The following is a 19,585-nucleotide window of genomic DNA, read 5'->3' on the forward strand; positions in this document are numbered from 1 at the left end:
ACGTCATTGAGGGAAGAGTTGTAATACTGATACTGTGATTGGCACCGTGCCGGCAATCTGCGGGCTAGACCCGCGGGTCCTCGTTATCAGCGGGGCACTAAAACCGCCACCATGGGAGAGCCGATGTCGCATGAGACGCATGCCATTTCAAAGCAAATCAAAGTCACCCCAAATTTGTGCATCTCCGGAGCAAACCACCACATAATCTCCCCGCGGAGCTTCCACTCTTATCCCTCTCCGTCCACATCAGGTTTTCACATGAAGACTCCCCAGAACCCGCCCACTTCTCGGTTGGAATAACCATCTCAAAAATCCCCTGTGCCGCGGGGTTCGGCCCGGCGCAACTTCTCCTCAAACCCCCATCACTCCACGCGGCCGCCGCGCCGAACTCAGTCACAACCTGCCTACCATGTCCGCAATCCTCTCCGCCGACGACCTCAACGACTTCATCAGCCCCGGCGTAGCCTGCATCAAGCCGATCGAGACCCTCCCGACCGCCCCGCCGTCCTCGGAACCCCAATCCCTCGAGCACGAAGTCATACTCGACGGCCAGCAGCCACAGCAAGCTCAAGCCGGCGGCGGCCCAGCCAAGATCTCCCTCACCGACTGCCTCGCCTGCTCGGGCTGCGTCACCTCCGCCGAGGCGGTGTTGGTCAGCCTGCAGAGCCACAACGAAGTGCTCAGCGTGCTGGACGCGGCGCCGGCGCTGCGGCTCACACAAGACCGCCACCGCGATGGGGCATACTCCGTCTCCGGCCTGGAGGACCCGGCCGCCAAGCTGTTCGTCGCGAGCGTCTCGCCGCAGACGCGCGCCGGCCTGGCGGCCGCGTGCGGAGGCGGCGTGACGGCGCAGCAGGCCGGGCGGATGATCGAGGCGCTGCTGCTGCAGGGCGAGGCGGGGCTGGCGGCGGGCGGGAAGCACGGGAACGGGTTTACGTGGGTGGTCGACACCAACGCGGCGCGGGAGGCCTGTCTCGTGCTGGGGTCGGACGAGGTGCTCGGCGAGGATGGGGCCGGCGGGGACAGGCCGACGGCGCCTGTGCTGACCTCGTCGTGCCCCGGGTGGGTGTGCTACGCGGAGAAAACGCATCCGTACGTGCTGCCGCACCTGTCGCGCGTCAAGTCGCCGCAGGCGCTGATGGGCACGCTGCTGAAGACCACGCTCAGCCGGGTGTTGGGGATCGCGCCGGACAGGATATGGCATCTCGCAGTGATGCCGTGTTTCGATAAGAAGCTGGAGGCGAGTCGGGAAGAGCTGACTGATGCTGTGTGGGGAGGCGAGGGCAAGCATGGCAAGGGAGTCCGGGACGTGGACTGCGTCATCACGACCAAGGAGATCCTTATGCTGGCCGAGTCGAGGGGGATAGATTTCTTCGGCCTGTCTAAGTCGGCATCCAAGCAGCAACCTGCGTTTCCCGATCCCGTCATCCACAAGTTCTTATTCCCCCCACAACCACGCACACAACGGCGGGATGCGGGCACGTCCGGCGGCAACTTGCATTTCATCTTGCACGACGTCCAGTCGAGACATCCCGGGTCCCGTATCGAGATGACGCGCGGCAGAAATGCCGACGTCGTCGACTACGCCGTCGTTAACCCGTCCGGCGAGACCGTCTTCAAGGCGGCGCGCTACTACGGTTTCCGCAACATCCAGAACCTTGTCCGGAAGCTAAAGCCGGCGAGGCCCTCCCGCATGCCTGGCGGGAGGCCGGTCGGTGGTGCAAGACGGCCTGGCGGCAAATCGGCAGGCTTGGAATACGCTTATGTCGAAGTCATGGCCTGTCCCGGCGGCTGCACCAACGGAGGCGGGCAAATCAAGGTTGACGATCCGGTCATCGTCGACCGAAAGAGCTTCGGCGGGAAGCCAGGGCCTGACGAGCAGAAGGCCTGGCTGGCCGAAGTCGATGAGGCGTACTTCTCTGCCGAGGAACCAGATTCGGTACCCGATACCGTCGCCGAAACGGCCGACGGTCCTTCTTCGATAAAGCTTGTTGCTGGCATTTCTCCTTCGCAGATTCGAGATACCCTGGCGCATTGGTCGGACATAACGGGCATAAAGGTCGATAGATTGGTATACACGAGCTATCGGGAGGTCGTGAGCGACGTGGGCAAGCAGATCAGCGACACTGAGCGGGTGGTCCAGCTGGCGGGGAAGATAGGCGGCGGTTGGTAGTGGGTAGTTGTCTTTCCATTGCATAGCGGCGGTAGAGAATCAACCATGCTCGCCTCTTCGTCTGGCGAAACCGAACCCTCCCCTTCCACTGCCGTCAGGACCCCTAGGCGCGCGTATAATCTGGTCCTCTTCACGGGGTGTGCCTGGCTGGTTCCCGGGCTGACCAGCGGGCTCGACGCGTTTCTGGATATTGAATCCCGGCTTGGGTGCGTAGCCAGGGTCGTACAGCTCCCTCATGCCGCGGCCGGCTTGCTGGTTGCTTGGCTGCCGCCCGGTCCTGCCGCCCGTTATCGTTGTCACGGCCCCGGCCACCACCATTACCACCACCACCACGTCCCCGGCCTCGTCCCCTTGGAGCTTGTCGTGGTTCACTCCCCGACGGTGGGGTGCCGGTGCGCGGAGTGGATTGGCCAGACGAAGGGTTGGAGTCCCCAAAGATCTTCGCCCGCGCCTCCTCGTAGCGCCGCTGTTTCTCCTCGAGCTCGCGTTGTTGCCGTTTCCGGATCTCCTCCGCGGACTCCTGCTTCTTATTTCCAGCCTCATCCTCCTCGTTATCGTCTTGAATTGTCAGCTGCTCGAGTCCTGTGACAGGGTCTCGCTTGACGATCTTCTGAGGGGCCGGCTTGCGACTGAGGACTTTCACTGCGGGCTTGAAAGGCGTCGCGAGAGGGACCTGGTTGGTGGTCGGGAGGAAGAAGGGCACTTCTTCGGGAGCCTCCCTGTAACCGAGGTCAGAAACCCCGGTGATAGCTCGGGCTGTGCGAAACATACGCTGATTCCCACAGCTTGCGCTGTTCCTCGGCATGCTTCATCAGTCGCTCGGCGTGTGTTAGAGGCACCTCGGGCTCAGGTTTGGAAGACTCCTCCTTTGCAGCGCGGTCGGCCTGCACCTCCCAATCGTCGTCGTCCCAGACATTGGGAATCTTGTCACCTTGTCCCATTGTGCCGTTGGCTTCGTGCATGCCATCTGTTGTGCCTGGTGGTATTCAAAAGTGTCCAGCAGCCTTGAAGGTGGATGTGGGGAGCGAACAGGCACTGTTGTTAGAGGTCTACTGGACAACCTGGAACGTCTGAAGGACCAAAACCCCAAAACCGCATCATTTACGCGGAGGTTGACTGCGCACGGACCATATTTACCTCAGTACGCCCGCTCTCGACCCCTCCACACCCCTCCATGGGGGTTTCCAGGCATCCAGTGATCGTGGGACAAGCACTAAGGTATTCTGTACCTTTCCCTCACTAAAGTACCAAGGAAACCTTGAACAACTTCAGTTCTCCTTGAAGTCAGCTACCTTGATCACTTCGGACAATAAACGCCTTATAATTTTGAGGCGACATCTTCTTCATTCCCTTTCAAACTTGTGAACACCCTTGTGATTCAACCCACAGCTTCCAGCATCAGGTGTCAACATTTACGGAGTACTCAACTGAGTTGAGCTGGACTGACCAAGAGCACACCAAAACGACAACAATAACAACCGACAACACCGAATCCAGCGATATACCGGCATCTAAGATGGGCTCCGACGAGGATCAGTACGAGCCAGCCGCCCCGGCGAAACCTTCTTCCTCTGCATCGCTCGTCTCAGAACAAGACCAGCAGCAGCGACAACAAAAATCCAAGACAGCAAAACCTTGGAACACCAAAAACTTCCGTGAGGAGTATGCGATTTATAAGAACCGGCTGCAGGACCAGGACTTCAGCGTTGGTGAGTCCTGCCTACCCGCGATCACTCTCCTTTCTCCCATCAAGCTACAACTTTACCGGTCCAGAGTGTGATCCACTTTGGTGAATGGAGAGAGAGAAAGAGTGAAAGGGTGCGAGAGAGAGAAAGAAGATGAAGACAAAGCTGACTTGTGGAAAACATAGCCGAGTATCCCGACCCGCTGGCTCCGCCGCCGCCTCATCCCAAGCAGTATCCTAAGGGCACGGATGCCGAGCTGGAGGGCAAGCTGCTGCGGCTGATTGCTGAGATCAAGGCTGGCCAGCATGGCGAGTAAGGGGATTGAAGGAGGCATGGGCTACTTGAGACTGTGGCATGGCTATGCGGGATGGGACGCATCATGGTTCCTCGAGGGGCGCTGGGGTTTCGTTATGGATCATCTGGGCTGCTGGACTACACAATGATCCGTGTCGGAGATGGCAATCCGCCACTCAGTTTGCTGGGGTGATTCAAGTGAAGGCTGGTGTTGGGCCTGGAGTTACACGGAATGGACAACATGGGATGGGCTTGGCGGGGTGACTTAATCTTTGTGGTCTCTTCCCTCTCTTCAGTCTTCCCTGCGATCTTGCTCTTTCAACCACAAGACTACGGGTTTGCGGTTGCATGCATGCTCACGTCTCATGCCATAAAGTGGCCTTGAGAACTTTACAGGCCAGAACGGTTCAGTGAGGTTAGACATCCACTTGCCACTTCGGCTTGGATCGTTGGACGATGCATGGCACCGTTCCCATTATGCCAAACAGTGAGCGCCGAGAGCTGCGCACCGCTGCGTGCGGCTGAACTTTGCCGATCCCTTCGGGAGGATCACATCCCATGCGCCACTCCCGTCTGCAGCACCGAGTTCTAGCCCTACAGTGGCGGCTGCGAAAAGCTGAGAGTGGTGTACACTAAGTACGGAGTACGCATTAGGCATGTCCAAATATGTGCAGATCATTCCGTGCTCGTTACACAGCACCAGGCTACTAGTGGGATAAAGCTGCTTTCGGGCCACTTGGGAAGCAACAGCTGCCTCGCTGGTTGGTTTGCAGGACTGGGGCCCAATGCAATCGTCGAGTTGCCACTAACCATTCCGTCGACGATTTGGTGTGGCGGGACGTTGACGGATTGGGGCTGCTTCGACTGCAACAAAGCTCGTGACCAACGGTGGTGGCAACACGGAGATATATATGGCCCAATAGATCCTGCGAGGACGGGGACATCGATATCGAATCCTCTCGGAGACTCGAGAGTTTTCCTAAGCGAGGTCAACGTTCTGCCAACCGAAACCAGACCGCGTGAACGAGATGCAGGCCAGGTGCTCGTCAGCAGATCCCCAGCAACTCGTCTGCGCACTTCATCTTGTAGCTCAAACATCTTTCGGAGGCGTTAACCGTCGTTTGCCATCGAACGCCGAATGGTTGGTAGGGGGCCAGCTATCCCATCTGGTCCAGCCAATGCGTGGTTGCTCGCTGTGCACACGGTTATAGGCTAGAAGCCGGCCAGCTTTCTGCTCCCCTATTTGGTGACCCAAGGAACGCAAAGCTGGACTACGGCATTGGACACGTGGATTTTTGAGAGGCTGAAGAGTACCACAGTGTCATCCCAGGTGAAAGGAAACCAGACGTCCGAGGCAAGATCGCAAAGCGAGTCCGGGTGTAGATCGTACACCGTACCTCGCCAACGACTTGTATGCGTCGGGAAGAGACTTGCACCACAAAGCCGACTGATTACTTTTCCCGGTTGACCGTAAATGGAGAGAGGGTCGCGTTATTGGCCACCTATGGCTGAGGCCTTTTTGCTCAGCAGCGGGCTGATGATTGGAATTCATGGCCGTCCAGTAGTTAACCGCAGCGGTCAAAGACCCCGTCCAGCAGCAGAGGTTGGCTGGTCAGGTCTGGCCAACATCAGCACCGCCAACAAGAACTGCGCCATCATTAGAAGTAAGCGATTTCCAGGAAGGGAAGGCGGCCCGAGATCATGGTGGCGGTTGGATCTGAATATTCGCCCGAAACAACCTGAGGCGGGAGCATGGATACTCCTGCGACGGCGTATCGAGGTACATGTATCGTAGTACGTGTTTAGATACCGAGTTTGTTGGCTACCTGTAGTGTAACATTAGATTAGTGAGCAGCAGGAAGCCTCGAGTTTTAGCTAATCCGTACTTTTTCGGGACTGACAGTGGCGTCGCACAACATCGGAACGTTGTTTAATCTGGAGACCGGAAGGGAGTGTGAATATTCTTCCCCGGATAGAGCTGGCCTCTGGTTTCAGTTGGCCCACAAGGTGTGTGCTCGAGGGTCGCAACCATGGGGTAACGTTGCCGTGACGTTACCCAAATATACGGTACCTTACGTATCTACCAGTCAACATACAACAAGGGGTTTGGAGCCCGCTTCGCGGGCTCGTGGGTTTTTGTCTGCATTTTTACATCACATGACTTGCTTACTGTTACTACTGGCTACCTGCATTACCTGCGTACTCCTGGCCCACGGCTTGCCTCCCGGCCTACGGCTCCCACAGTTGCCTACCTACCTACGTTGTGCCTGCGTTATACCCCCAGTGCCTGCGTTGTGCCCCTGATACCCACGGTATGCCCCCGGTGCCCGCGTTGTGCCCCCGGTGCCCACAGGTGCCCCCCCAGTGCCTCCCGGTGCCCATAGGTGCCCCCCCGGTGCCTCCCGGTGCCCCCGGTGCCCACGGTATGCCCCCGGTGCCCGCGTTGTGCCCCTGGTGCCCGCGTTGAGCCCCCGGTGCCCGCGTTGTGGCCCTGGTGCCCGCGTTGTGGCCCCGGTACCCGCGTTGTAGCCCTGGTGCCCCCAGTGCCCGCGTTGTGCCCCCGGTGCCCACGATATGCCCCCGGTGCCTACGTTGTGCCCCCAGTGCCTACGTTGAGCCCCCGGTGCCCGCGTTGTGCCCCTGGTGCCTACGTTGAGCCCCCGGTGCCCGGGTTATAGCCCTGGTGCCCGCGTTGTGCCCCCGGTGCCCACAGTATGCCCCCGGTGCCCGCGTTGTGGCCCTGGTGCCCCCGGTGCCCGCGTTGTGCCCCCGGTGCCCACGGTATGCCCCCGGTGCCCGCGTTGTGCCCCTGGTGCCCGCGTTGAGCCCCCGGTGCCCACGGCATGCCCTTGGTGCCTGCGTTGTGGCCGTGGTGCCCGCGTTGTGGCCGTGGTGCCCGCGTTGTGGCCCTGGTGCCCGCGTTGTGCCCCGATGCCCACGGTATGCCCTCGGTGCCTACGTTGTGGCCGTGGTGCCCGCGTTGTGGCCCTGGTGCCCGCGTTGTGGCCCTGGTGCCTGCGTTGTAGCCCCGGTGCCGCCCACGGTATACCCTACGTACGGCTAGCCTGGTTGCCCACCTGGCCGCGGCTCCCCTAGATGCCTACCTGCCTACGGCTAGCCCAGTTGCCCAGGCTCCTATGTACGGCTCCCCCGGTTCCACGGTATAGGCGCGGAGCCCACGATGTAGGCGCGTAGAGAAAAGGAGGAAAAAGGAAAACAAAACAACAGGGAAAGGAAATGACGATTTAGCCGTAAGCCAATAGAAGGGGAAGGAAAAATCACTAACAGCTCTGTACCCTGTATCTGTTATTTGTTAAGACTAAAGAGGAGGATTGCAAGGCCAAAGAGGTGGAGAGCAGTAACAATTAGTTAAGGAGGACCCCTGCTTGGCAGCTAAAAGGAGGATCGCACTAACCGCCCAGTTCTGTAGTATATATATTAGATACACATAACGTAAAATAGCAGCAATTATAGCAGGGAGTAAGCGGTTAACATTCGTAATTTCGATGGCACTAGGAAAAATACCTTCCCGAGCTTACATACCTGAAAGATCTACCTATACCTATAGGAGGAAATTGCTACTCAACGCTTCAAGGAAAATAACTTACATCACCTATGCCGCGGTTGTTTTGTTGCTGCTTTCCGAAGCTGGGGATGGGTTCAGCGTTCAAAGTAGGTAGTCAACTCGTAAGGAGTAGGGATTACCTATTAGTATAACCAGCAGCTTCGGACCTTACCCAATGCGCCTCCATGATGACTAACGGTAATGTTTTGTATAGAAATTACGTACCATGTGCGGAGTGCACGAGAAGGCCCGGGCTTGGCCAGTGCGAGAATCCGGGCACAATAAGTGTACATAGGTCCCTAAGCAAGTGACCTTCTGAAACCGCTCCCTCCCTTGTTCTCGACTGGGCAGCCGATCACCTCCGGCCCGCGCTTCTCAAGGAGCACCAACAACTGCCGTCCGACCTTCCACAGTGATTTGGTCGCTTTGCAACGGCTGCTGCGACCAACAGGGCAGCAGTCGAACAGTCAAAGACTTGACGACATTGCTACAATAGTTCGGGTCCGATATGATACGTAGGCGAGGTCAGCATCCAGCACATCTTGCATGCTGAATCCAATTATTGGGACGGAGGAGCTATCCAAACACGGCCAATCTGTCCAGGCAGGCGCCTCTGCTCGGTCGTTTTGTCGTCCATCTCGGGAGGTCTCGGCAACCAAGCATCATCTCATCCAAAACCCCGCTGCAGAGGACGCGCTGTGGTAGGTGCGTGCGTCAAGGCACGCGGGGCAACCGGCACTGGCTGGACTCGAGCTTTTGGTGAACCTGACCAAAGCTGAGTGGGAAGCCTCCATTAACGGGCACATAGGTACCAGACCAAGCAACCCCTCCACAGAATCGCTCTTGAAAAACCATTGCACCATTTCTTTTCGCCAACCGGAATCCATTCCACTCGTTGAAAATCTGAGATTACCATTTCTTATCCAGTACAAAACCCGCGAGGAGAGGTATCTCATCCGGCACTCTGCCGACACTTTGACCGACTTGAGATCTTGTTTTTCCCAGCATCGTCCAGAGCATTACCGACTGCAAACGACGCGCGATTCCCGCTGCGATTGATCGACTGAATACCTACCTACCTACCAACCAAGTTACTCGTCAAACCCCTCCCTCGCCCGGCATTTGGTGCGATCGAAGGATCCCCTTGTTGAAGGCAACAGCATGTCGGGCCCCGCGGGCGAAGCCGGCGGTGCAGGAGGGTTCGACTTACTGAGAAGAGCGACGCAGGCCATGATGTCAAGGTATGTCTCGGCTTATGTTTCTGTCTCTGTTTTTCCGGGCGTGTATTTTGTATTTTGGTTTCCCGTGTCGGGATGCAACCCTCTGGGCACCGGCGCGACTCTTCTACGCTGCCTCGGCCACTTTATCCTTTGATTGCCCGTGGCTGCCTTACCCTTCCTCGCGGCCTTCCAGAACCTCGGCGTTGCTTTTAGCCACCTTTGCGTTCTCTTGCCTCATCAACCAACGTCCTGTCTGTGGACGTCGCCAACTCCTCGCACGTGGAGTGGACCCGGAGCGCGCCCACGATGTCATGTTTGGCACCGGTGAGCCCGCCTCCGCTGTCGTGCTCTACTTGGCGGCCAAAGGTGGCTGGCCCCTCGCGTGGACTTTGCAGCTGAGACCTGAGACCTACTTTTTCCCGAAACAGCCCAGTGGCGATAGAAACGGAACCTGGCCCTCCCCAAGCGTTCGCACCATCAGAACAAGACATTGCGGAGCCCCAGAGCCCGCACTCACATGTAAGGCGCTGGGTCATAGGCGAGTGCCGCCCCAGCAATGCTCAACGCAGGCATTGGCGTGACTTGGCCCCGGCGGCTTGACGAGCCAGCCGCCATGCAATCAGCCCCCCGTCGCTCGGATGCTGTCTCGAAGCACACCTTGGCTGCTACGGCATGCGAATGCGGAGCAGCCAGATATCTCGTTGATGTGCGCACATGCAGACCCTGTCGTTGTTGCACCAGCATCTTGCGGCGGCAACATGCGCCGCGGGTTCTCGGGCTGCGCCCAGGGGCGGACAGGCTTACCTTATCAACCAACAATTCTACAATGAGCCCGAACCCGTCGGACTCGCCGAGTGAGCGAGCGAGTGGTTTTGCCCTACTCTTTGGGCACATGCACAGTTACAGGGACAACCCCCTCTTCTCGTCGGGCTCATCAGCGGCGTGGAGACGTGTCGGTGTCATCTCTTCCCCACTCGCCGACCCTCGAAAAACCACATGGCAAGCACCGGGACCTACTGCTAGTTGTTGTCCAGTAGTACCTTTGTTAGGCACTACACTACACAGTAGGGAAAGCGCGCTCTCCGGAGACGGGGGCCTTTCCTATCTCTGGCACGCACCTGCAGACGACTTTGTCAAGTTTTCTTGCGCCAGAGTGCCCCTCCTAACCGAGCGCGTCCTTTTCCCCGTCTGCCGAGTGAGACGCAGCGCTTTTCGTTGGGGCCGATCTCGTCCGGGCAGAAATTTCATCTCTTCCCTGTTCCCTGGTCTCGTCATAGACTGTATTTTCTGCACTCTCCACCCCCCACGAGACAAACTCAAGCTCACCCCGGCCCAACCCGGACCATCGTCATGGGCTAGCGGCCTTTCTCACACGGATCAACCGTCTCGCATCTCCTACTCCTCATTCTTTTCCGGTTGCCGCTCTTTCCCGGTCCCGCGTTTCCGGCTCGCATCCCTGTTTCTTCCGAGTCGCCGCGAAAAGAAGGGAAAAATAACTCAAACCTCACCATGGACGGCGTTAACCAAGATTGCAGGTCTGCCGCGGCAGAGGACGATGGGTTGGATCACATTGGAGTCGATTCGCCGCGCTCTGGCGTCGCGACTCCGCAGCCTGACCTCCATGACCGACGGCTGCCCGGCATCATGAGCTACTTCAACCAGGTTCGTGCAAGCTCTCTTCAGCGACTATTGTCTGCCTCTTTCGGGATGAAGGGACAACCTGCCGCAACCGCACCGGGTTCCACTATGCCGAACATCAAAGAACAGTTGCAAGCTGCAACGCCGGCCGAGCTGCCACTTGCCCCGGTGGAACCTGCCTTGGGGCCCGGTCCGTCAGAAAACGGTCCTCCGCGCCCCGGCCATGGCGCGTCGGGGCCTGCCGCAGAGGCATCGCTCCGGGAAGAAGGCCAGCTGCACACATATCCTACACCTCCAGATTCGCAGCGCTCCTCGCTGCGTAATTTCCCCAGCGAATCGTGCAGCCGCAAGTCCGCCGAAGTCACCCCTCCGGTGTCGCGACCGGCCAGCCTGCGTCACCCGAGCAACTCAGACTTCGGCGGAGGCAAAGCGAGGAGATCTTCTCTGCTGGCACCTCTCACCACCACTGTTGATACATCAACCGTATCAGCCCGGCACCTGTCCAACCCTGCAGCACCCGCATCTGCGATTTCTAGCTCCGCCAGCCGGGTGCACCTCGGTCCCAGCGATGGAGATCACGTCTCTTACGAGTCTGCCTCCATGGTACTTCTCAGGAAGAAGCTAACAGATGTGTCGACTACAAAGAGCGGCGCCTCCACCCCGACTAGGGCTCTTTCCTCGACTCATCCATCACAGGAGGATGTGAGGCACAAAAACGGCGACAGGATCGACCGGACGGCGACAAGCACGCCAACGTCTCATGGAGCACACGCGCCCGCTGCGAAGGGCAAGCTCACCATCAAGGTTTCTGAGGCCAGAGGTTTGAGAAAGTGCCGCGATCCCTACGTCGTTGTGGTCTTCCAACGAAGCGAGCTCATCTCCTCCGGTCCGCATCCTGCTGAGGCTGATGATGACGACGCCGCCGTCGCCGCCGTCGCTATGGGCGGGGTCCCCATCCAGCGGCAGGGGAGCGATTCTGGCCGGCCGATGGCTATCCCGATGCGGAGCCGACAAAGCAGCAACACCAGCCTCACCGACTTCAACACTTTCCGCAACCGCCACTCTCGCCGATCATTTACCAACCCGAAGTGGGATGCCGAAGCTGTATTGTAAGTGCTTCGTCTTCCAGGTCGCACGCTGCGGGGTGTTCTCGCTAACGTACCTACGGTGATGTCGTGGACTCGGATAAGCTTGTGGATATCTCGGTGTACGGACGCGGCCAATCCGGGGAGGAATTCCTGGGCCATGTCGACTTCGAAGCGGTGATCTCCGAGAGAGAAGCGCCGGTCCGGGGCTGGTATGCATTGAAAGGCCACGCGGATACCATGGCCGAAAACGCCCCCACGGGCGAGATCTACGTCGAATCCTTCTTCCAACGGGCGGAGAAGAAGCATTTCGGGCCTGAGGACTTCCAGATCCTACGGCTCATCGGCAAAGGCACGTTTGGCCAAGTGTACCAAGTCCGGAAGAAGGATACCAAGCGCATCTACGCCATGAAGGTGCTGTCCAAGAAGGTCATCGTGCAGAAGAAAGAGGTGGCCCACACGGTCGGTGAGCGCAATATCTTGGTGCGCACCGCCATGTCGGATTCGCCCTTTATTGTGGGGCTCAAGTTCTCCTTTCAGACGCCATCCGACCTCTACCTCGTGACGGACTACATGTCGGGTGGGGAGCTGTTTTGGCATCTGCAGAAGGACGGCAAGTTCGAGGAGAAGCGGGCCAAGTTCTACATCGCCGAGCTCATCCTCGCCATCCAACACCTGCATGAGAACGACATCGTCTACCGCGACTTGAAGCCCGAGAACATCCTGCTGGATGCCAACGGTCACATTGCGCTCTGCGACTTTGGCCTGTCGAAGGCGAACCTGACCAAGAACGATACCACCAACACGTTCTGCGGCACAACCGAGTACCTGGCACCCGAAGTGCTCCTGGACGAAAGCGGTTACACCAAGATGGTGGACTTCTGGTCCTTGGGCGTTCTCGTGTTCGAGATGTGCTGCGGCTGGAGCCCGTTCTACGCCGAAGACACGCAGCAGATGTACAAGAATATCGCCTTCGGCAAGGTTCGGTTCCCTCGTGACACGCTCTCCGTAGAAGGGCGGAACTTCGTCAAGGGATTGCTCAACCGGAACCCGAAGCACCGGCTCGGTGCCACGGACGATGCCGAGGAGCTCAAGAGACACCCCTTCTTTGCCGATATCGACTGGGACGCCCTCTCCAAAAAGCTCATCACCCCGCCGTTCAAGCCGCAGCTGAAGAGCGATACCGATGTCTCGTACTTTGATCCCGAGTTCACCAACGCGCTCAACACCAACGGGTCGCTCAATGAGCGCGCTGCGGCGCTTGCCAAAGGCTACGCGACGTCCACCCCGCTCTCGCCTTCGGTGCAAGCCAACTTCCAAGGCTTCACCTTCGTCGACGAGAGCGCTCTGGACGACCATATGATGGACCGATACCACGGCAAGTACGAAGACGAGGAGATGGACGACGCCGACCGCAAGAAGGATGACGATTGGGACGACATCAACGATGTCGATGCCCGCAGCCCCCACCGGATGAGCGGCATTGTGAAGGGTAACAACAATGCCAACGACGAGCAAATGTTTGGTGCATGCAACTTCGACATGTAATTTCGGCCTTTGGGGGGCGCCCTGCATTTGTCTGTTGCCTGCGAACTATTACGGCGTGTCCGGCGGCATGCGCTCTGTTGTTTTCTTCTTTTATTCTCTCCCCCTTCCTCCCTCTCTGACTCTCTCTCTCTCTAATCCCGTATCTCTGGCCTCGGTTCTGGGATGGTACAGAAAAAGATGGCAATGAAGAAAAGAGAAGCTCACTGTTGATGACTCCAACGAACACACTCACAGCACCACATAGCATCATGTTGCATTTCAGGGGCGGCGGCTTCATTGGCATCGGAGTGGTTTGGTTGAGGACCCGGAACGCTGTAATTACGGTGTGGGCGTTGTTTTCTTCCTTGCTTTTTTTTTTCTTCTTGTCGGCGGGAGGAGTCAGTCAACCCGGGGTGGCGGTGGTAGTGTTGAATGCCGTCTGTTTAACCCCTCGACTTGCATCATTGTAAAGGAACGACGACTTACGTTTTCCCCGTGCGGAGACCCTTGGTGTTGTTTGCGAAGGGAGTGCGAGGGATGATGATGACGATGACGATGATGATGATGATGATCCGTCCCCTCGTTTCTGGTCTTGGTGTCTGTCTGTCTGCCTGCCTGTCTGTGAGTTCAGCGAAGCATGCCCATTGACGTCCTCGTTGTCAACCAACACAGCCTTCGTTTTGTTGCTGTTAGCAAAGAGACGGACGGGGAAGGCTTCCACTTTGCCTTCTTCTATATCCAGGGGCTACGTGAATGGGTACTTCTGGGTTGACCTGTTAGCAGCGGGACACACACCGGTCGTGTTTCTTGTGTTGTGTTGCCGCTGGTGATACTGTTCTTGTCAGGCAGAGAGAAGAGGAGATGGAGAGGAGATGTGGGAAACTCAACGTTTACCGGTACCGTTTGCCGCTGACGCTACCGCTACTACTATACTATGCTTACTGGCGATTTTCCTACATGTCCGTACGCACGGTTTATTAGCTAGTTAGCCAAGCATGGAAGGAAAGGCAAATACCGCTGAAGACGTAATGCTATAATGCTTCATGCGAGAGAAAAAAACGTGCTGAACCGGTTAGTCACTGGGCATTAGCCATGATATGAATCGCTTGGTCGACTTAGCCTCTCTCACACCCTCCTCTTCAGCCAGAAGGAAACGGAGCAAGTATGGTTGGTGATGGGCGTGATATTGTAACAAGGCTAAAGAACAATGTACACGGATTATTCCCCGCCCCAGGAACGGCTCCTCATCCCCACGGAGCCCTTCGATCACCCCAGCCTCTCTCACACAGGACTTTCAAGGAAAGAGAGCCCTTTTTTTCAATCCCGCCGCCATGGAAGTCTCTGACTGTGCATCCTACTTCAACCAGCTTGGCGAAAAGGATGCCGCCAACTTCCTTCACTTCCCCGCTTCAGTCCCCTTGCCTTCCTCCTCTCGCCTTCGTCTATCTTCCCCTCCGCCGGCTTCATCCTCACACCGAGAAGAACCATGGCGTTGTTCGTCCGTTTAGTGGTGACCCTCCTCTTCCTCCTCCTCCTCAACGAGCCAGTCCTCGACAACGGGGGTGGCGGGCTGGCCGGCGGCGGTGGTCTCCTGGCCCTCGACCTCGACCGCCATGTTCTCGTACTCCTTCAGGCTCGACGCCAGGTCGGCCTCCTCGGGCGACTTGGGCGGCTTGGGCAGGTTGAAGGTCGCCACCTGCCCGACCGAGTCCGACTCCTTGATCGGCGCCGGCTTGTATGCCTTGAGCTCCTTGAGGTAGAGCTCCTGGACGAAGTCGGCTGTGGGCACACGGAGAAACGGGTTAGTAGGTTAGACGGATGGGGGGGGGGGGGGACGGTCTGGAAGGTGGACAAGCGTGGGAGTCGCGTCGCCGGGTGGCATTGGGGACCGGGGCGAGGCCGGCTGGCGACGGAAGGGCTAGCATTGGGTGGAGGGAGGTTCCGGCTGTATTCGAACTGATCGAAGGGAGTCGGAGCATCGACGCTGCTACCGAGCAGTCTGGCGTGTAATTGACGTCGTCGGTAGCCCAACCTCTCCGTGCCGTCGGTCTCCATCGCCGCAGCCGATCCTTCCGCGCGACCGAGCTCCCACGCCGTCGGCGCGTTCACGAGTTGCTGCTGCTGCACGTACCTCTCCGCGAGACTGTCGGGGCCATGAAGGTCCTCATCGGGGCGGCATTCCGGGTGGCGAGCCTGGAAACGGCCGCGACGGCCTTGCGAGCGCTCTGTGGTGACGAGGCAATCAGCAATTGAGCCGCGTTCCCTGATCCGACCGGATTGCGAGAAGAGAGCCCAGATAGTATCAATGGTCGTGTCATCAATGGCGACATACCGAAGCCCTGGAGATCATCTTTATGAGATGTGCGGTGTTGCAATGGAACACGCCTGGGAGTCGGGGGGAGGGGACGAGGGGGCCAGTCGGCTGCTGCTGCTGCTGCTATGGCCAAAGGTGGAGGTCCGTCGCTGAGAGGTTTTCAGAAATGGCCCGGCTCAGCGCCGTGCTCACCTCATCCTTTGGAGGTTAGCGCGGATGGTCCGTGCGCGGGGATTGAAGTTCGCGAGAGATTGGTTGGCTTTGGTCACGTGATCTAGCTGTACTTTGTTGAGTTGGCAGTTGACTGGTAGGTAATGATCATACTGGTTGCTTCTTCCGTTATTCGTCCTCAGCAATTTGTCGATTGCTTTGACTATGGACTTGGATGCGCGAAGCCGGACTTCGGGACGAGTGGAGTGATGATGAAACCGTGCTCCAGGAGCAAGGGAAGGAACCATTTGACATTCAAGCTTGAAGAAGCAGGTGTTCTTTCCGAAAACTCCCAGGCCAGGCCGGTTTCTACGACCGCTCTCTATCCGTATCCATGGTGCCTAATCTCTATCCGTAGGTATCCTTGCCTCCTGGCACACAGTAAAAGAGAACTCGAAACACTTCCAAAAAATCACCGACGTCGAAACCTTCTCGGCATTGTTGCGATCCGGCACCATCCTACCAGTCCTCTCTGAAGCGCTCAGAGCATAACGTTGAAACAACAAACGAAAAAGGAAAGCACCGCATCAAGCGTACGTGTGCCCTCGCGACTCCTGATATGGCCGCCGGGGTGCTGTCGCATTTGTCTCCTTGTTTCCCACCCATTTGGCGCGGTCCTTGCCGAGGAAAACGGCGCAGACCTTGGCGCAGGCGTACACCAGGAACATGACGGCAGCAATGACACTGTAGGCGATGACGAGTCCGTTGCGCTCGCTCGCCAGCTGCAGGCCCAGGCCGCCGTTGATGACGCCCAGCACCATCAGGATGCGGCCCCACCAGATGTGCACATAGCTGACCACTCCCCGACTCTTCGTCTTCAGGAAATGCCGGTGGTGCAGCAAGCCGAGGAACGGCTGGATGCCCAGCAGGGAGACGATCACCGTACCGAAGGTGGTGTGCGTCTGTTTGAAGAGCTGTCGAGGTTGTTGTTAGCTGCGAAACCAACCGAGGAACAAAACGCCCGCACCGCGAGCCGCCCGGTTACAGGGGCGGAACTCACCATGTTTCGGCTGCGCGCCGTCTCGACGCCCAAGCCAAATCCCGCCCACATGAGGCAGAAGGTCACCGTCTGCCAGGCGCCGTGCACCCACCACTTGCCGGCGAGCGGCATCAGCGTCGAGCCCAGCGGGTAGAGGGCCGCCATGACGAGCAGCATGACGATGCCGTGCGCCACCAGGACGCTGCCCTTGTCGGAGCTCGACGTGTCGGTGATGCCGCTATTGGAACCGGAGTTGGACCCGGACCCGGTGCTGCTTCCGGCGTTGGTCGTCGTGAAGGGGTTGCTGTCGGAGCTGATGGTTGCCTTGGTCAGGTCGACTTGGAACTGCGAGTGGCCGTCGTGCTGGGTGATGCTCGCGGCGCGGTCAGTCGTCGCCAACGACGGGCCGGACTTCCAGGCACCGATCCACTTGGCGCTGGTGCTCTTGAGCGACATCTGCCCGCCGCTCCAGCTCTGGCAGTTGGAGCACGCAACGTTAGCCGTCATGGTCGAGCCATCCGCGCTGACTCCACTGCCGGCAAGGAGCGTGAGCCGGGCCGCCGTGCTGCTCGTGTCCAGCGTGGGCATGGTGTATTGCGTGCCCAGGCGGGGGGACAAGGTGAGATTGCCGCGTCCGTCTTGGTACGTCAGGAAGATGTTGGATCCTGCCATGGCTGAACCGGTGCCCAATGCCACCCACTGGAACGATGTCGGCGCCTTGATTTGGAAATAGATGTTTCCGGATCCTGCGTTGGCGGAAGAGGTCGGAATCGCGATGCTGTAGCACACCCCTCCCGCATCGGCAGGGCAAAAGCTTGCCGGGCTGGCGCTGGCAAGACCGGCGCCTAAGGCGGGGGCAGAACGTCGTGTTAGGATATAACACCGTTATGCTAATCAGGAAGACAGACATCACAAAGCCAACTTACCGAACAGAGCGACCACCTGTGCGATCTTCATGTTGTCTTGCTGAGGAACGAGTTTCGACTATGCGCCCAGTTCGGCAGCGCCGTTAAACGAGAGAGTTGGATCTAGGGCAAACGACTCTTTCTCAACCACGTCTAGAGAAAGAACTGCGGTTGCCGGAAGAACCCGTCGTCCAAGCGAAGATTGCTTATATCGATGTCCACAGCTCACTCCGGCTTGTTCGAGAAAAAGCTGCTCGAATATGGGGATGCGCGACCAAAGTCTCGGACTCAAGTTGGGGAAGACGGACGTTCCACGGCCGAGACAACGCAAGTGATGTTAAGACACGGGGCACCAGAAGCGGAATCGAGGTCTTGTGAAGGGTTATCACAAGGAACAATGACGAACCGGGATTGTCTGGAAGCCGAATCAGCAGCGCCTTATCGCATGCCCGTTGGCCGACACAGGATTGCTCCGGTTCGAAACGCCCATGCGTCCGTGAGATCTGCAGGGTATGGAATACCGTTTGAGCAATTGATGCGGTTTGACGACACTTCAGCCCCCCTTGGCGGCGCCGCCATCCCAACGCCTTTCACACACCCCGGCCGGCACAAGCCAAGGAAAGCCTGCCCGTGCCTCGCCGTCACCTCCACCCCCAATGTTCCGTACATCTGTTCGGCCCATCAGATGAATTTGTACGGCGCCATGTGCTTGGCATTATCGCCGATCCCCGAACCCACGATGCTTACGTTGCCGTGAGCTCAGCGGCACAGCCACCGTTCAGGTTCAAGTCAACGTCATCCCGTTGAGCTGCAGCCGGCGTCTGCGGAGATGCAAGAGGCACGGGTAAGTCGTCCGGCCCAGAAGTGCAAGGACCGTCGACTTCATTGTCCGGGTTGTGGGGGACGCGTGCTTCCGGGCGGGAAGCAAACCCAAGGCTGCAGCTTGAAGCAGCTCATGGTGGTTACAATGTTTGTGTATTCCGTACTGTGTAAGTGAAGAGTACGGAGAGTTGCAGCCCAACCCAGGCTGGGTTTAGCGCACATGCTGACTGCCGTTGCACCAAAGCAAAATCCCCTGGCCGAGTGCGTGGCCGCGCGGGAGTCTTTCTGCTGTGGGCCTCGATCCTTGCGGCCCGGGCCCAGGCCTTTGGTGGATCCGCGACCATCTCCCCGCCGTTTGATCCCAGCGCGACAGCGCTAGTGCCAAAAGTGCCCTGCGCTGCCCTGCGCAGATGGAATCATTTATTCCAGAAGGCAACGATAGGCGCCACGCAGCAGGATTTTGGACAACTTGGAAAACCCGGGGCGTACACTACCTACTGTACAATACCAAGCCGTGAGCTCTGAGCTCGCTTCACTGTCGGTTCGGGCTGCAGCAGAAGCATTGTCTCACGGTGAGGACTGGTATCCAGCGTCCAGGGTACCTGAGTTACCTATCTGCCCCGTCCTTTGGGCCCACAAGCAGCTCGCCAAACGTGCCCTGCAGATAACCAACCAAGCCGCCGGGATGATGACGCAAGCCAGCTTCTGCGTTTCGAGAATAAAACGCCCTCTCTGTTGCTCTGCCTCCCAATCAGAGCCGACGGCACATAGCTGAGACCAGATACACACTGCTACAGAGGGCAATCTCGGGGGAACTTGCCCGACATGCGGTTTACAGTAAGATTTCAGCTCACATCGATCTTAGGCATTGCTGCAACTCTTGCAGTTACTGGGTGCTGCTCTGTGCCCGCCTTACTGAGGGAGGGACTGATTGAACTTGAGGCTCACGAACTGGTCAGCGAACTATCGTACCAAGACGAATCACAAAATCCAAACAGAGCTGGGCTATCCAGGCAACCCCCTACGCACATGCGGATAGGTTCCGGCTTGCAGTGTAAACGTCACGATGGTCGCACAAATGAACATAATCAAGGCGTATATGTGGCTCCGGATCTCCGACTTGGCGACATGTGCATGCAGATCTTCTCAGAAGCGGTCACCAAGGGGA

The 19,585-nt window shown here is 58.2% G+C and overlaps 6 protein-coding genes across 6 annotated transcripts; 2 read left to right on the forward strand and 4 right to left on the reverse strand.

Annotated features, from left to right (window-relative positions):
* On the forward strand, positions 1-2,291 carry THITE_2121990 (uncharacterized protein). Its single transcript, XM_003656772.1, has one exon. The coding sequence runs from the start codon at positions 410-412 to the stop codon at positions 2,171-2,173; it is 1,764 nt and encodes a 587-aa protein (XP_003656820.1). The 5' UTR covers positions 1-409; the 3' UTR covers positions 2,174-2,291.
* On the reverse strand, positions 2,239-3,890 carry THITE_2121992 (uncharacterized protein). The gene is made up of 2 exons (XM_003656773.1): positions 2,945-3,890; positions 2,239-2,892 (listed from the first exon to the last, which is right to left on the reverse strand). The coding sequence occupies exons 1-2, from the start codon at positions 3,112-3,114 to the stop codon at positions 2,304-2,306; spliced, it is 759 nt and encodes a 252-aa protein (XP_003656821.1). The 5' UTR covers positions 3,115-3,890; the 3' UTR covers positions 2,239-2,303.
* A 2,518-nt stretch (positions 3,891-6,408) lies between these two features.
* THITE_114821 (uncharacterized protein) lies at positions 6,409-7,909 on the reverse strand (the record flags this gene model as incomplete). Its single annotated transcript, XM_003656774.1, has 5 exons — positions 6,409-6,739; positions 6,804-7,160; positions 7,692-7,708; positions 7,761-7,800; positions 7,890-7,909. Coding segments are annotated over 5 exons (765 nt in total), but the record flags the coding sequence as incomplete, so codon positions are not given.
* Positions 7,910-8,878: 969 nt separating this feature from the next.
* THITE_130833 (uncharacterized protein) lies at positions 8,879-13,208 on the forward strand (the record flags this gene model as incomplete). The annotated part of the gene is made up of 6 exons (XM_003656775.1): positions 8,879-8,958; positions 9,366-9,456; positions 9,679-9,791; positions 10,473-10,599; positions 10,705-11,679; positions 11,766-13,208. The coding sequence occupies 6 exons, from the start codon at positions 8,879-8,881 to the stop codon at positions 13,206-13,208; spliced, it is 2,829 nt and encodes a 942-aa protein (XP_003656823.1).
* Positions 13,209-14,709: 1,501 nt separating this feature from the next.
* On the reverse strand, positions 14,710-15,430 carry THITE_2034856 (uncharacterized protein; the record flags this gene model as incomplete). Its single annotated transcript, XM_003656776.1, has 2 exons — positions 14,710-14,966; positions 15,319-15,430. Coding segments are annotated over 2 exons (369 nt in total), but the record flags the coding sequence as incomplete, so codon positions are not given.
* A 782-nt stretch (positions 15,431-16,212) lies between these two features.
* Positions 16,213-17,840, reverse strand: THITE_2122003 (uncharacterized protein). Its single transcript, XM_003656777.1, has 3 exons — positions 17,617-17,840; positions 16,712-17,535; positions 16,213-16,625 (listed from the first exon to the last, which is right to left on the reverse strand). The coding sequence occupies exons 1-3, from the start codon at positions 17,645-17,647 to the stop codon at positions 16,239-16,241; spliced, it is 1,242 nt and encodes a 413-aa protein (XP_003656825.1). The 5' UTR covers positions 17,648-17,840; the 3' UTR covers positions 16,213-16,238.
* Between the last annotated feature and the right edge of the window lie 1,745 nt (positions 17,841-19,585).

Source organism: Thermothielavioides terrestris, chromosome 5 (assembly GCF_000226115.1).
Source record: "Thermothielavioides terrestris NRRL 8126 chromosome 5, complete sequence".
Taxonomy (NCBI): domain Eukaryota; kingdom Fungi; phylum Ascomycota; class Sordariomycetes; order Sordariales; family Chaetomiaceae; genus Thermothielavioides; species Thermothielavioides terrestris.